This window comes from Macaca thibetana, chromosome 14, assembly GCF_024542745.1.
Source record: "Macaca thibetana thibetana isolate TM-01 chromosome 14, ASM2454274v1, whole genome shotgun sequence".
Classification (NCBI taxonomy): Eukaryota; Metazoa; Chordata; class Mammalia; order Primates; family Cercopithecidae; genus Macaca; species Macaca thibetana.
Window position 1 is genome coordinate 100731816 of NC_065591.1, and position 17481 is coordinate 100749296.

At 36.8% G+C, this 17481-nt stretch overlaps 1 protein-coding gene across 3 annotated transcripts in view; it reads left to right on the plus strand.

Moving 5' to 3' along the window:
- Nucleotides 1-17481, plus strand: part of DDX10 (DEAD-box helicase 10) — a 342707-nt gene that overhangs the window by 243350 nt on the left and 81876 nt on the right. For all 3 annotated transcript variants that reach the window (XM_050758689.1, XM_050758690.1, XM_050758688.1), the window contains 2 exons: nt 1063-1224; nt 12487-12543. In XM_050758689.1, coding sequence (XP_050614646.1) covers nt 1063-1224; nt 12487-12543 — 219 coding nt within the window. The remainder of the gene's footprint in view (nt 1-1062; nt 1225-12486; nt 12544-17481) is intronic.

Sequence of the window (17481 nt, forward strand, 5' to 3'; positions counted from 1 at the left end):
CCATAGGAATCTCATCTTGAAGAATGGTTATGGTGGCCACAGAGGAGAGAGGAGACAATAAAACCTGCGATGTGTGTGCTTGCAGTTTCCATTTGTTGGCAGGTTAATTAGCAGTCTTTCAAAACAATGGCAGTTATTTAAATCTTTCGGGCAACTAATTATTATTTAAAATAAGAGTTATTTTTGTCTGAATTGTCTATAGAGTTTTGTGGTGTTAGACTTAGAAATTACTGAGTTAAATAAACCTCTATTTTTCCGGAAGGGACATAGATATCTGGAGATTAATTTATTTAGCATTATGTAGTAATGAAAAAGCCAGGACATTTAGCCAGGTCCCCTCATTCCCAGATCAGTGCCCCATCTTCTAGGTCACCTTGTTCCTTACCCTAAACTGTTTGTGTAAAATCATGTGGGTTTGAGCAAGCCTGTGAAACCCAAACTGTTTTTCTCCTTTTCAGTTAGTTATTTCAGTCATTATATGTATTGTCAGTTGATATGTGATTCATTGATCCATTTTGAGCACCTGTTTAATACGTGCCAGATACTATGTTGGGCTCCAAGGATAAGTAAACAACACATACAACTGCCCTCAAGGAGATTAATGCTAGTGAGAGAAACAGGATCGTAAAACAATGCGGTGCAATGAACTTTGTGTGAGAGTAACACACTGGGTGCCATGGAAGCCCAAAGGAGGTACAGCCTGAGTCCTACTCAGCCCGACTCCTGCTGTGTGCAGATAATTTTGAGCTGAGTTGTGTGGAGAATAGGATACTAAGAATGCTGTTTGGGAAGATGCTGGAGCATCACTAGTCTGTGACTGTCTTCTCCAAATTATTTGGTGAAATTTTCTTTTAATCCTGTTCTCATTGGGTTTGGCAGTGTTACTTTACTCTGACTAGGGCGGTCTCTTCCGTGGCTTGAAGTTGGTTAAAAGATTTAAGAATACAGATTGTAAGGCAGAAAGTGGGTGTCTGCACCTTTTTGGAATCATCAGACAAAATGAAGTGCTTTTCTGGAGTGTCCCCTACTTCTTGCTGACACTGACCTTTTTTCTGCCTGTAGTTGGTTCAGCAGTGGCCACAGATGCAGAAATCTGCCATCAAGGATGCTGAGGAAGATGATGACACCGGTGGTATCAACTTAGATAAAGCAAAGGAAAGACTTGAGGAAGAGGACAAATTTGACAAAGAAGAATATAGAAAGAAGATTAAGGCAAAGCATCGGGTAAGCTTTCCATCTTGAATTCATACTGAGTGAAATTTAATGTCCCTAAGTATGTCTAAATATTCATTAGCTATTCATTAATAAGTATATTATTTTCTTCATTGTTTTCTCTGACACTTCTTTTTCTGTGGCTACTCTCTTCTTTTTTCTGTTCATTTGTTCCTCTGCTGGGGGAGTCTGTATATTGACTGGTTTCTGAGAATGCCACTTAAATCTGTCTTTGGTCTGAGGTGATCTAAATAGTATTAGTGGATTTGTTGTTGTTATTACAGTTTTTATTTTGAGATAATTGTAGTTTCACTTGTAGTTGATAGAGATATCCCAAGCTCTCCATTTCAATAATTTTGTCATTACCAGAATGTTTTATATAAAACTATGCAGTATGTAGCTTTTTGGAATTGGCTTTTTTCACTCAGCATTATTCTATGGAGATACAGCCAAGTCGTGTGCATCAATGCTTTCTTCCTTTTATTACTAAGTAGTGTCCCATGGTATGGATGTACTGAGGTTTGTTTCACCATTCAACCATTGGAAAAGACTGATGGTGTTTCCAGATTCAACTTGATAAATTTCTTTCCATATCAATTACTTGATAATATATTAAATTTATTGTATTAAAACTGGAGACTTTGTAACACTTCTATAAAAATTAGCATGTGCCCTTGTGGCCTTGAACTTGGCAGTTTTCTGTCATCCTTGATGTAGTGGTCACACATGATATTGTTAAGCCGTTATACTACTTCATTCCCTGGAAGTGAACATTTCACTAGATAAAAAATGAATTAACGAAATAAAGTAGATTTACATTTTTTAAAGAACTTTCTTTAGCACCCTTTTGACGCAGTGATTTCAAGGTAATGCAGTGAGAAACACCCGAGAAGCACTGCTATAATATTAAATTTTGTATTAAGAACAAAATACCTTTGGATGTGGACATTGTTAAGTACATTCTGAGAAGGATTCTTAGAGCTTTTCACTCCTATTTGACCTTTCATGGACCAGTACACACTTTTTTATAAAAATAGAACAGCAGTTCTCATTTCTTTATTTTAATATTTGATGTAGCTTCAGAGTAGCATTTGATGAAAAAGTAGATATTGGAGATAGCTTTAGGGATGGAAAATGAATGTTGAGAAAAACGTTCCAAAAATATGGAGAACAAATGAACCTGAAATATACTGGTTACAATTGTTGGATATTTATGTTAATGAGAGAACTAAACATTTCTTGCATTGCTACTCTTAGTGCAGTACTTAAATTGAAATTTGACATTATTAGCAATTTGTTAAAATCTTTACTATTAAGAGTATCAGGAGCTTGTCACGTTTCAGCTTGCAGTCTACTTATTTATCCAGGGGACAACTGAGCAAGAATGTACTGTATTTCTAAGTTGTAGCCAGCAGTAAAAGAAATATGAAGGATTTACATAAAATAAAGTTCACCCCCTTCCCCTTCCTTGCCATCTCTTTTCTCCCATGTGGAAGTTATTACTATACCAGATCACTGAATATTGTTCTGGAAACCTTTAGAAAGTTAATTTCAAATTGGCAGATTGTACTTGTTTTATACAGTGTTTGTTTGCTAGGCTCTGCCATAGGCTGTGAACATAGAATATTTAAAATATCCGGGTGCTGCTGAGTGGGTGCAGCGGTTCACACCTGTAGTTCTGGCTACTTAAGAGGCTGAGGCAGAAGGATAACTTGAGCCCAGGAACCTGAGGCTATGTCCTATAACTGCACCTGTGAATAGCCACTCATTAATAAAAGGCAATATAGCAAGACTCTGTCTCTTTAAAAAAGAAAAATAAGAAAAAACTAACATATGTACATGGGTCCCTCCATCTTCAGGAAGATTATAATTAAGTCTTAGTTAACTGTGGACATGCTGTTACTTCACAAAAGTTGCTTGCACATCCTTTTTTTTTTTTTTTTTTTTTTTCATAAAATGTTTTGGCATGAATAATCACATGACTCAAAAATCAAGATAAAAAATTGCACATTGCTGGGCGTGGTGGCTCACGCCTGTAATCCCAGCACTTTGGGAGGCCAAGGTGGGTGGATCATGAGGTCGGGAGTTCAAGACCAGCCTGACCAAGATAATGAAACCCCGTCTACTAAAAATACAAAAATTAGCTGGGCATGGTGGCACACACCTCTAATCCCAGCTACTCAGGAGGCTGAGGCAGGAGAATCGCTTGAACCTGGGAGGTGGAGGTTGCAGTGAGCCAAGGTCGTGCCACTGCACTTCAGCCTGGGCAACAGGAGTGAGACTCATCTCCAAAAAAAAAAAAAAAAAAAAAATACATATATATATATATACACACACACACACATTGAGAATTCATGCTTCTGCCTATGTCTGTGTATCTTATTCATACCTACACCCTTATAGCTAACTACTTTTAATTTTAAACTTGTCCTTTCACTTTCCTTATGCAAATGGAAATAAGTAGGAATACGTATTTTTTTCTTTTCTTATGTGAAAGGTGTATCATACACTTTTCCATTTTCAATTAGTTTTGAGCTTGTAAATCATTTTCTTTGCATCATTATTAGAACATAGCATGTGATTTTTTAGACCGTCTCCGTGACTATCTCATAGCAAGGCTGAACAGAACAGTTTTGAGCTGACAAAGTTGTGAGAGAAATCACCTGAACTTTACATACAGCTGGTTTTGAAGTCAATACTTCTGTGACTACAAGAGTCACAGTATTTTTTTTAAAAAGTGACAACGTTCTATTTTATGTAAAATATGTGTATTCTGTACAAGACATGCCTTCCAAATAGGATTTTGAAAATCTTACCTGGAAAAAAAGCACAAAGAAATAACTAGAATAGTTCTCTCTCTTCAACTTTAATATAAATGTTACCTGATGCTCACATGATTGATTTTGTAGTATTTTCATTGGCAAACACATACATGTATTTGTGTGTATTAAAGTAGAGAAAACTTTGCATTTGTGAGTACTGTAGCATTAGCATGTTTACTGCAATAGCATACATAAGGCACAATATAGGTACTCCCATCATTTATGCACCAAGCTGTTATGGAGTAGATTTCTACCCGGGAAATACGGAATATTTTCTTAAGTGGCACATCTTCACATTTGGGATAGCGAAGCAGTGATGTTTGGGAAGAATACTGTGCTGTATTGCGGAATAACCTGTACTTGAGTGTGGAATGACTACGTTGGTGCAGTAATTACAGTTTATACCCAGTCCAGCTTGGATTACTAGTCACTGATTGGGACTTTGCTTTCCTAATCTGAAAAATCAGGGAGTAGGAGTGGGACTTAATGCCAGATGTCAGTGAGATCTCTGGCTCCGTAGATCTAGTTAAGACGTGGGAATAAAATCATCCTTTACTGTTTGGAAAATAGAATTTTAATTTGTAATTTTTTTCTCCCTGACAAGTCAGGTTGCTTGCTTTACTTTATGAAAAGACTTTCTTCTTGCCGGATGTGGTGGCTCATGCCTGTAATCCCAGTGTTTTGGGAGGCTGAGGCGGGTGGATCATGAGGTCAGGAATCTAGACCATCCTGGCTAACACGGTGAAACACCATCTCTACTAAAAAATACAGAAAAAAAAAAAAAAAAAGCCAGGCGTGGTGGCAGGCACCTGTAGTCCCAGCTAGTCAGGAGGCTGAGGCAGGAGAATGGCGTGAACCTGGTAGGTGGAGCTCGCAGTGAGCCAAGATCGCGCCACTGCACTGCCGCCTGGGTGACAGAACGAGACTCCGTCTCAAAAAAAAAAAAAAAAAAGACTTTCTTCTTTACATATTTCCAGTAACCATTAAAACTTTAAAAACTAAATATATTATTAATCCTGCACAAATTACTGTGCTTTAATTAATTGCTTTACTTGAACATATTGTTGGTTTTTGAAGTCACATTTTTTTCCTGAGTATACTACTACTATAATAACGCTTCTTAGTTCTTTTAGTGTAGAATTTTGCCTTGGGCAAATATAATTCTATTTCCCTTTGAGGCTGTCACTCATAATTTTTACTTTTATGAAAGTATATTGAGAAGAACTATATGTCCCTAAAGAATATTGACAATACTAACAACAGGGTCTAGGGGAAGCTTTACTTCAGGAAGATAGAAGAAGGTGAATAAACTTTTGACCCAAAGTTACGAATAAGGGTTGTACCTGAATGAATTTTGCATGTGAAAAAAACTTCACAAAACCTGTCACATGCTTCTGTATTTAATACATTTCTTTTAATGTGTATCAGTTGTAGAAGATTTTGTAAGCCTTGGCATTTTTTTTCAGTGTGTTCAAAATGTTATATTTTTGGTTTAAAGTATAGGATATTTAATATGTAAGTGAATTTAGTCTTAATGATTCTGTTTGGAAGTAGTTGTTTGCTCTTGCATTTAAAAGTTAACAGCCTTGAATCACAGCTTTGCATATGCACTCAGTGTTAGTATAGTAGGACTCAGCTACTCATTTTGTCCTACTTGTTTTTCCCTCATACTATTACACCTGTCTTTGAATCATATTTTCATCTACCAGATTCTGAAAGCTATATAATTTCTAATGATTCAAGTAAATCTTTGTTTTAAAGATTTAAAAAACTGAGTTATAAAGATTTTTTACATCTATTTTTTATTTTAAAGTTTTATGTTATTTTTAATTGACACATAATTGTATGTATGGGGTACAATGAGATGTTTCATTACAGGTATATATTGTGCAATAATCAAATTAGGCTAATTAACATAACCATCACTTCAAATATTTATCATTACTTTGTGGTGACAACATTTAAAATCCACTATTTTAGCTATTTTGAAATACACAATACATTATTGTTAACTTGGTCACTAAGCTGTGCAATAGATCACCAGAACTTATTCCTCCTGTCGGATGGAAACTTTGTACACTATAACCAACATCTTCCCTTTGCTCATCTCCCCTGCACCCCTTCCACCCAGTCCTTTGGTAACCACCACTCTACGCTCTACTTCTGTGAGCTCTTATGAAGTCTACTTCTATGAATTAGATTCCACAGATAAGTGAGATGGTGCGGTATTTACCTCTCTGCCTGGCTTATTTCCCTTTTCTAAAAGTCTTCTTGTTGCAAATGACAGAATTCTGTGTTTTCCTTAAGGCTGAATAGTATTCCATTGTACATCTGTACAGCACATTTACTTAATCCATTGTTTGTTGATGGCCACTTCAGTTTTTCCATACCTTGACTATTGTGAATAATGTTGCAATAAATGTGAGAGTGTAGACATCTATTTGACATACGAATTTCAATTCCCTTGTATATAAGAGATCTAAAGATCCTAACTGGTTTAAAGTACAAAACAAATCAAACCAAACTATATAGTTTCATGGCATCACTGGGAGTAGAATTCAAGCTGCCTGCTTGCCAAAATGCACAGCGGCTACTCTGGACTTCAGGGACCCTTCTGTAACTGCCTTGGGTCATTTAGCAGCTTTAGTTGCTCTTCATGAGTTGTCGTTTTAGCCTTTAAGCACTGCTTTCTTCTGAGACCACCCCGCCATTCAGCTTTGTCTGGCACTTATAGGTAGCTGTGCTTAAATATGTCTGTTATTTTTATTTTCTCTTTAGAACCTCTTGAAACCAATCATTGGAAATAAAAATAGCAAAAGCTGTAACTTTTGCATATGAAACCATTAGTAAACTAGTAAACTGTAAAGACAAAATGCTACTCTCACATGAAAGCAATGTTTTTTTTTTTTTTTTCTTTTTCTTTTTTATTTTTGAGACAGAGTCTAGCTCTGTCACCCAGGCAGTAGTGCAGTGGCACGATCTTGGCTCACTGCAAGCTCAGCCTCCCGGATTCATGCCATTCTCCTGCCTTAGCCTCCCGAGTAGCTGGGACTACAGGCACCCGCTACCATGTCCGGCTAATTTTTTGTAGTTTTAGTAGAGACGGGGTTTTACTGTGTTAGTCAGGCTGGTCTCGATTTCCTGACCTCGTGATCCGCCCAACTCGGCCTTTCAAAGTGCTGGGATTACAGGCGTGAGCCACCGTGCCCTGCCAATGTGTTTTTTAATAATTGAGTCTGAACTGTTGAAAGATAGGCCATGGATCCTATTTTTGAATGATTTTTACTTTAATGGAGTGAAAACCTGCTCTGTGTTGTGTCATCATTCTTAGTTCTGAAAGATGACTTGTAGTTAAGGTGATAATATTTGCTATCACAGCTGAGAATAGAGAAAAACAATTCATTATGAAGCTCTTTCATTCCCTTGAAATTCTAATGCTTTATCTATATCGGATTATGAATTTAGATAACATAAACATGTCAAGATGTGGCTCTGGACTGCTTCCCGAGATGGTACAGCATTACTCTATGTTCCATTTACTACCAGCTTGAATGTTAGAAAGTTAGGAAAGTATTAAAGGAAGACTTTAGAAAATCTATCTTGTTTTATTGTTGTTGACACATAATTAAGTTGCATTGGAGTCCAGTTGACTTAACCATAAATTTGTGTGATAGTCAAGAAAGAGGGAAACTGTAATCAGGCATCTGAGGAATAGTAGCCACAAGAATATTAACAGTAACAAGTAACACTTACTTAACTGGACCCTGCAGTAAGTTTACATGTACCATCATATTATATGCTAATAATTAACTTCTGAAATCAGTGAGCTAGCATTTTACAGATTATAAAACTAAGACTTAGAAGGGTCAGGTAATGTGTCCAGAACCCTGCAGCTTGCAAACAGCAGTCCTGGGACTCTTACCAAAGTCTTTGTTACTGTTCAGACTTTATGCTTTTTAACTATTCAGCTGTGTTGCTACCTATGTCAAGCCATCAGACATTCTTTTATAGCAGAGTAACTCTGAAGCAATGAGGTAAAAGGTGGAGGATGATCATAAGAGTAGAGGGTATTGAAGAAGAAATGACAAATAATGGAAATTTTTCATGTTTCCAGAGCAAGGTCATTGATCTCTAATAAATTAAAAATAAATTAAGGCCGAGCGTGGTGGCTCACGCCTGTAATCCCAGCACTTTGGGAGGCCGAGGCGGGTGGATCACGAGGTCAGGAGATTGGGACCATCCTGGCTAACAAGGTGAAACACTGTCTCTACTAAAAACACAAAAATTAGCTGGGCATGGTGGCAGGCACCTGTAATCCTAGCTACTCAGGAGGCTGAGGCAGGAGAATGGCATAAACCCAGGAGGCGGAGCTTGCAGTGAGTCGAGATCCTGCCACTGCACTCCAACCTGGGAAACAGAGCGAGACTCCGTCTCAAAAAAAAAAAAAAAAAGAATAAATTAATGTTGTGGTTAGTAGTATAGTTTAAGACTCTATACTAATACCACTTTTTCCTGAATGTTCATTGTATAGCTGTATGTGTACATACACTAGTGCCCGAATCCATTTTTCCATAGCTATGGCCATTTAAGAGTCTAAAGAAAGAGAACCAGAGACTGGTCTGGCTCACATGGTCCTTACAAAATTTTACTAAGATCAGAAGTGTCATCTTGAGGACAAGGGACTCAGCATCTGGTGCCTAATTCTAAAATGGATGTTGTGAATGAAGCTTATTTATAGAAGAGAATACAAGATCCTTTTCATTACAACCCTTTTTCCTTCTAGTTTCAGCCCTTCTACTGTCACAACCAGGTTTATTATTAAAATGGAAGCCAACCTGTTACTACAGAATCTTTGCCTACCATTTGGAGATGTCTGCCTGGGGAGGTTTCTGTTCTTACTCTCACAAGCTTATACCATCTAGTGACATTTAGCTCAATATCTTGGTGTTTGGGCTCTATATCCAGCATCAAAAATGAGACAAATATTCAGAATTACATAAATCTGATCTATTTTCATGCTTTTTTTTTTTTTTTTTTTTTTTTTTTTTAAACTATATGGTGTTGGAGAGGTGGGTTGGGTATTAGGTTGATGGTGAGTAGTTAGAGATTGGGGTTGAGGAGCAGGGAGCAGTTTGCTGCCAGTGGAATCAGGGAGTCTGATAGGATTAAGTTATAAACTGCAAAGGGCAATGGTCTATATCTGTTTTGCCCATTATATGTATCCAGAGCCTACCATGTGGTTGGGTAAATATTCAAAGGATTTAACTAGTGAATTCAGTGTTTCCACATCAATTTGTTTTTCTCATTCTGTCTTCATATCCTTGTTATAGTTGTTACAGATTTATTCATAGAAGTCCACTTTTTAATGTCGTTCAAGCAAAACTCTGTAAAATAGGTAACAGATCAGAGAACCTTGTTGTGTTAAGTTCCTGGCAAGGATTTAGGTTTACTGGAATTTTGTTCTTAGAGGCAGGGGATATCTTTGGGACTTAACAATTCTCATGATCTTTCTTTTGTTCACTTTTGTTAAGCCAGTTTTCTTTTTTGAAAAATAGGTTATTATAATACTGAAGTAAAGATACATGTCCCCTTCTTCCTTACGTGGTAGCTGGGGACTCAGTTCCTTACCAAACTGACACAGTTGCCCGAGAGTCATGCAAATGGATTATACTTCCATAACCTCCAAAAATGAGTCTTACTTTCAAATTACAAATTTTCAAGTATCACCCTAGAATGAAAAAGTTTAAATTCGTAGTCCTGACTGCTCATGAAATTCATATTTCATGGTACTTTCTTTTCTGGAAGCTAAGGACCTATAGTGTGTGAGAATCCAAAAGAAATATAATATCTATAAAGGGAGTATTTTATACCTTGAAATTTGATTTTCTGTTTTTCTGTCCCTTGTGAATTTGATTTTCATTATTGAATTTCATGCTCCCCTTATACTTAATCATTTGTAGCATGGCAGAACTAAAGATAACATTTTGCCTTCTTTTTTTGTAGCATAAAATAGTTTTTGGTACCAGGATGTCCTCAAAAACAAAATAGGAAAAATAAAGGATTTAAAGCATTTGAGCCACACCTAATGAAAAGGGGAGGAGGACTTCAGTTACCGAATCTAATGAAATTCACTTATACTTTTCTCTTGAAGTGACTGTATTCCAGCCTTTTATCTTTATGTTTTGTCATATGTCATAAACTGTCTTTAAAATATTTTTTTCTTACCCCCACAAAGAATATATTCATTTTCTAAGTTTTGAATTATGACATATCTACTTTCAGTTCTTTTGCTTCTCTCTCGATGTTTACTCTTGGCTCTTTTCAGACAGGGTACTAATAAAGCTTTTTCAGATAAGAAAGAAACATTTTCTAATGATTCACTTCAAATTATTTTCTTTTAGTTTTACTCAGTATTAAAAATTTGTCATTAGTGCATTTGTTTCATATCTTGGTAACATTTGCTTCATATTGTAAAAGTCTTTGGATATCTCATCTGTCTGAAAATTTTGGTAGAAAATTTAAAAGGGAAAATTATCTTATTTGCATGCACATATAAATTCTGATAGCCAATTTAAAGCTGAAATTTAAAATATCTTTTAGTGACTATAATGAATTAATATTGGAATTCAGTAAAAGTAGAAAATTGTCCATTTTTTTCTGCTATGATTAAAATGACTAAATGGAAAACCTCAGCATGGTTATGTTTGCTTGAGTAGAAAGGATTTTTCTGATGTGAATATATCGAATTTATTCTTTGCAAGTTTGAAGTGCCATTTTCAGACACTGATGTGTTGAAAGAAGACTAGTTGTTGAATAATTACAACAAAAATTTGTATGGCTTTTAAATGTGATCAGTTACCTGTTTCTTCTGCGCAGAAGACTGACAAAAATTCATTAATGTCTATAAAATGCTGTCAGGAAAATAAAAAATGCTATCAGGATGAAAAGACCTGTATGGTAGCGGACTATTTATAATGATAAAGGAAGTGGCAACATTTGTCTAAAACATGCTGATACGGATACAAATACTACGTACGAACCTACAAAGTGAAGTCAGTATTCCAGTGGAGGAGTATGAAGTGTAGTGATGTGCTAGATTTGAGGGAGTGAGAACTTCGGCTCCGCAGGCCCAGTTTAATCCCAAGTCCATCACTTACTATGTGTGACATCAGTCAAGTTACTTAGTTACTTTGATCTTCCATTTTTCATCTACAGAATGGGAATAGTAATACCTTATAAGTTCTGTTACATAGGTTTAAAAAGATAAAAAAAATCGAATTGTTATATGAAATGCCTAGCACATTGTTGATACTTAATAATTCTGAGCTATTTCTGTTGGTAAGAAAATAGCATAGTAATGTGCTAATGGACAAATAAATTTTTATGAAAGTACAATTTTATTCCTCTCTGCAGTTACTTGATATTTTATATAGCTATAGTCTTAACATTAGTGTAAGCAGCAAAACACTCAAGTCACTGTGCAGTCTTCGTAGAATAACATGAATGTCTAACACAGGAAAACTCTGCATGGAGGGTGGGGTGGGAAGAGAAGGGAGATAAAGTTACAAATACGTGTATCCACAAGCTAAAGCCAGCTCAAATGAAGTGTTAATTATGATCAGTTATATCACATTTTTTCTTTAATCTTGTTTTGCTTCTTTCATGTATTTTGTAGTCTACTAATGCTCAAAGAAAGCCTGTGATTGGTGCCAACTTAATTTAGGAACAAATTGTTTAGAAACTGCCATCATTTTTCCCCACAACTTGGGGAAGCATTGAGATTATTCTAATTTAGTGGCAGAACATCTCTTATAATCTCATTAGAGAACCAATTCAGGGATAAAGTTTGATAATCACTATTGCATTAATTGGCTGCTTGCTAAAATAATACTAGTTATTATTTTCTTCTGTTTTTAAAGTCACATCTGTTAATGTTTAACCCCCAAATATTAACATTTTTATTTTTATTAGAATGTATTGCAAAAAAGCACTAGATTTGGCACATGAAGACCCAGGTTTGAGTTCGGTCATTTTCTAAAGAAGCTCTTTGATAATAAGCAAGCCAAAAGCTTTCTGAGTTTTTATTTTTTCTCCTTTGCATTTCCTTCCACTGAACTTGGTTTCTAGAACCTCCAAGTAATCACTAGGATGTGTCTCTTGTATAATCGTACATTATGTTTTACCTGTCCTGTTTGTGTGTGTTTTATTTGAAAGTCAGTACTAACCATTGCATAGCCAGAGTAAGTGATAGAACTGGGATTTGATTTCAGATCTGTCTGACACATTCTTAATGATTCATGAATACCTGTGCCAATCCCATAGTCAGTAAATATTTGTTGAAAAATGAAAGTCACATATTAGTTAGCTTTAGGGAATAAAACTGTAATGAATATGTACTCTGTTTTATACCCAATTATATGCTGCTAATTTTTCTCCTCTTCCTTGTCTCCAGGAGAAAAGACTGAAAGAAAGGGAAGCCAGAAGAGAAGCCAACAAGAGGCAAGCAAAGGTAAGGGTTTATATACATTTGTTTTTCCAAGCTCTATTAAGGTAGAATTGATAAAAGCATTTTATATTTTGGCAAGAACAATGCTTGTAATGTTAAAATGGAATTTAAATCCTCTTCTTTTCAGTATGGATTTTATATATCATTTGTATATCATGATATTCTAGTTGTAGTCAAGCCCATGCGGCCTTCTATTCACTTTCTTGTATTCATCTGTTTCCTCTCTGGTGCAGGCTGAAAAATACCTAAGATAATTTGTTACTGAGTTTGCCTTGTTTACTCCACCACTTTTTCCCATTATATTTTGTGTCTATTAAATACAAAAGGCAGTTGACTCTGTGGGCCAGGCCTGATAGAATTTTCATCTGTATCATGTTCAGGTAGACAGCCCGTGTGAACCCAACCTGATAACAGGTAACTCTGAAAGCATCAGTTCAGCTTTTAGAATCTAGGAGAAAAGCATTCTGTATCTCCCACTTTTACTATAGTCTGTAGCTGATACTTTTCAGCAAATACATATGTACAGTTTTCCTCAAGTATGTATGTATAATTATAAACACCGTCCACATGCAGCTATGATTTTTATATAATGTGTTTGTCACTGAGAAGTGTTCAGCTTCTGCATTCTGAGGACATTTAGTAGAAATGATTTCCTAGAACTAGGGCCCAAAAACGTATGTCATTTCTCATGCTGTATCTCATTGTGCAGTTTCTGACTAGCCATGATTTCCTCTTGGCAGTTAGCACAGCTCCAACTCCCTTGAGGAGGCCCTTAATATTCTTTGTCATTTTTTTTTTCCATGCTGGCCATAGCACTTAGAGAGCAAGTCAGAGATGATAACTCATGCTATAGTTCTGAAGTGGGAAGCAATTATTCTACAGTGTAAGATGAAAAGACTGCTTATATTCAGTATTAAATATCACTCTGTCTTCAAAGGTGCCCGAAAACGAGAGCTCCAGTGTGTGCAGCCTGACTGCTAACTAAGGTGGTGGCTTCTGTGTATGCTTTAAAGTGCAGGCATGAACCACCATGGCAGGGACACTAGATCTCAGAGGCTGTAGTGGGAAGGATTGAAATTTAAGAAGAAAATCTTAAATCTAATAAAAGCATTTGATATCTATGAATATTGCATGTTCAGCATAAAAATAAACCTATTTTATTTCACTAAGAAGCTCTCATTTCTGCATGTATAAATGTACGATGAAAGATATAATCTAGAGCCAGAGAAAGCCCTGTTACTGTATTTCCTTTGTTTTTATTCATGCATATTTGTATATATCACTAAATATGGTTTATTTTTTATACTTACTGATGGTGTATGCTCAATTTTTTTTTTTCCATGGTGGTTTAAGCTGTAAGAAATTGCTCTCACCCTTGAGCTATCCTCCTGGAAACCTCTTCTTTTATTCCCCCATAAATTGATGTGTATATTTGGTTTTAATACTGTGTCTGCTGGGGAAATGAAAAAATGGTAAAGTCGTGAGAATCAGGCATTTTCACTGGGGACTGATCTCTTAAGTGAACTCCTTATGCCAGACTCTCCCTTCCATTTCCCACTCCCCTTCCGTGTTTGTCCTGTGTGTTTATTTCCTGACATCTAAAAAAGGAAGAAGATTTTTCTTGTCAAGAGAAGGTCTCATTTCTGTATAACCACTAAGGATCGGACTAAGAACAGAAAGAAGAGCTGACATGGCTTTACAGCTCAGCCAGGAGCTTTAAATAGACAGAGGCTGTGTTTTATTATTGCTCTGAATAGTTTAGCTACCTCCATTTCACAGCCCTTGTCTGAGTGCTCAGAGATGGCAGCCCTTTTGTAAGAGTGATATTACCAGAGGGATCAGTGGCTGGTTTGCAGCCAGGACTCAAACATTCCTTAAGACACTGAGGACTGCCAGCAATGACAGGTTCAGGCTGACTGACAGAGCCCAAGGAATGAGCTCAAACCAACCTTTTGCACCTAGCTTCCTTTCAAATGAAAGTGACAGGGGATGAAGGCCCTCATGGCTTTTGAGGTGCCTTTTGGAAGCAGACCCAGAAGATATTATTTGGAAACATTTGGTAAAGGGATGATGGCACAAATTTCTGTGATATGTAAGGAGAAATATGATGTAAATTATCAGGTTTCTCTCAGTGTGTGTGCTTCAAATGACAGATGTGACTTAGTTTTTGAGTAAACTTTGTCTTCTCGTTGATCCTCTTATGTAAACCTAATCATTGTGTTACTTAGGATGTTGCCTTCTGAATCACTTCAGTCAGATTCCAGCTAGAGCATCCCTTTGATCCCTGAACCTACAAGATATCCAGAAGGTATTTTAATGGTCAAAGAAGGTGGTACTTGCAGACTTAATTTACCAGGAAATGTAGTCATAGCTGTTTATAGCTATTTTAAGCAATCACTGCGTAGAAACTGAAAGTGTAAGAAAGGGAGGACTCACATAGCTGTCTTTCTACCTTGTTTTGTGTTTTGTGCAGCAAACATCATTTTATTATGCAAGGAAGGATATAAAGGACACAGTATTTGTGTGTGTGTGTGTGTGTGTGTGTGTGTGTGGTGGGGGGGAGTGTTTGAGTGAAGTTTAATGGAATTATCTTTATTTCCCAGAAAAGAGAAAACTTAATGATAATGTGAATTTTCAATTTTAGAAATGATGATTACTGGTAATCTCTTCTCTGGCATATTGAAAGTATTTCTAAGAAAAATTGCTTTAAAGTGTGAGTAGGATAAACTAAAGTTGGAATGGACCTCTCAGGAATCTGATACGACTTTTTGTTAAAAGATAGACCTAAGTTCTGCCTAGATTATGTTATGTGCAGAATTGGAAATGGAAGATAAATACGGAGCTGAAACTGTTACAAAGGTTTGCTGGGTACCTAATAGTGGTTTGGGAAATATAGGTCTTTTGGGTATCAAAACTTTCTTTAGCAGAGAAATCTTTGAACTGCACAACAGAATTGTTTTTACTTTAGCTAACAAGATGTCGTATATTCTTATGACCTAGAGATTTTAAACTAAGATCCAGAAAAATACTTGTAGCAGTGATCAATAGACCACATTGCTTTTTGGGTTCAGGGAGGTTACATAATCCTGGAATACAGCTTTACCTCATTATCTAGCTAAATTTCCTTTTGCTTTGAGGGTCGCAAGTGCCAGTAGGAGTCCTTGGTCGCTGGAATGATTTTGTAGAAATGTAAGGAAAAGGAACAACAGTGCCAAAACTTGGGGAAATAGATCCTCAGAAATATCTCAGTACTGTGCTACTTTTGAAAAGAAAGTGTGATTTTTATTTGTTTGTTTGTTTGTTTATTTATTAAGATGGAGTCTTGCTCTGTCACCCAGGCTGGAGTGCAGTGGTGCGATCTTGGCTCACTGCAACCTCCGCCTCCCAGGTTCAAGCGATTTTCCTGCCTCAGCCTCCCGAGTAGCTGGGACTACAGGCGCCCGCCACCACGCCCAGCTAATTTTTTGTATTTTTAGTAGAGACAGAGTTTCACTGTGTTAGCCAGGATGGTCTTGATCACCTGACCCCGTGATCCACCCGCCTCGGCCTCCTAAAGTGCCGGGATTACAGACATGAGCCACCGCACCTGGCCAAAAGTGTGATTTATTAAACAAAAGTCTGAGTCTGATGAAATTGAACACTGACTATGAAGGAGCAAAGAGTAGGAAAGAACTCAAATACTTAAAATAGTTAAAAGTTGCTTTGACTGTATTAAAAATGATGATTATAGTTCGTAGTTTTTAGGTGTGGGGAAAATTAATATGATGCCATACATTTCGAGGTTGAAGTTTTATAGACGTTGTACATTTTCACTTGTTTTTAATTTCTGGTTTGTATTGTGTTTTTATTTATACTTAACAAATAGTGGTTTTAGGTAACAGTTTCTTGAATACCTAAAGTAATCTCTGTACTAACAGAAAAGTAGTGTTGAAGTTAGAGCTCTCAGAATAGGAGGTCTGAAGAAGTAGTAGTTATTTAATTTTAAAACTCTAGGCTGGGCGTAGTGGCTCATGCCTGTAATCCCAGCACTTTGGGAGGCCGAGACGGGTGGATCACCTGAGGTGAGGGGTTCAAGACCAGCCTGGCCATCGTGGCAAAACCCTATCTCTACTAAAAATACAGAGATTAGCCGGGCGTGGTGGTGTGCGCCTGTAATCCCAGCATACTTGGGAGGCTGAGGTGGGAGAATCACTTTAACCTGGGAGGTGGAGGCTGCAGTGAGCCGAGATCATGCCACTGCAGTCCAGCCTGGGTGACGGAGTGAGACTCTGTCTCAAACAAAACAAAACAAACAAACAGACCAAAAAAACCCCACAAAACACCAAAAAAAAAAAAAAAAAAACTTGAAAAACTCTAATAGACTTGAGAGATGCCCTGGATTGACTCTCTAATCTACTGGTCTTCAATGACTTTTTCTCTGACCGAACAGTAGTTTCATAAAGCAAAGCTAACTTTATTCGTTTGATATTTTGTTCTTCCTACTTTTTCGGTGTTAAAATATCCTTTCATTTAGGAAATAATACTGATAATTTTTAAAAAGTCTTATTATTTGGCAAAGTAAAAACCCATTTCACCCCTTTAAAATCTTTTTTGAGCTTTTTCTGATCCATGAAATTGAAGAGCGAGTGTGGCAGCCACGGATCTACTCCAGTGGTTTTCAGTATTATATTGAGAGACCTATGGACTCTGCTCTCCACCCCCCACCACCCCCGCGTGAGTTATTTGGGCAGGGCTCTAGGGTTCCATTTAGTCCTCATCCAGACCAGCTCAACTTTGTTTTCCTCTTTACATTTTGAGCTTCCAGGGAAGATTTTGTTTGAAATACTGTTTTCCTTAAATGTATACATACATAGCTAGTACCCAAATAAGGGCTGAAAGCAAGTGAATGACTTGCCTGATGTCACAGCTTCTTTGGTGGCAGAACTGGTATATGCCCTCAGG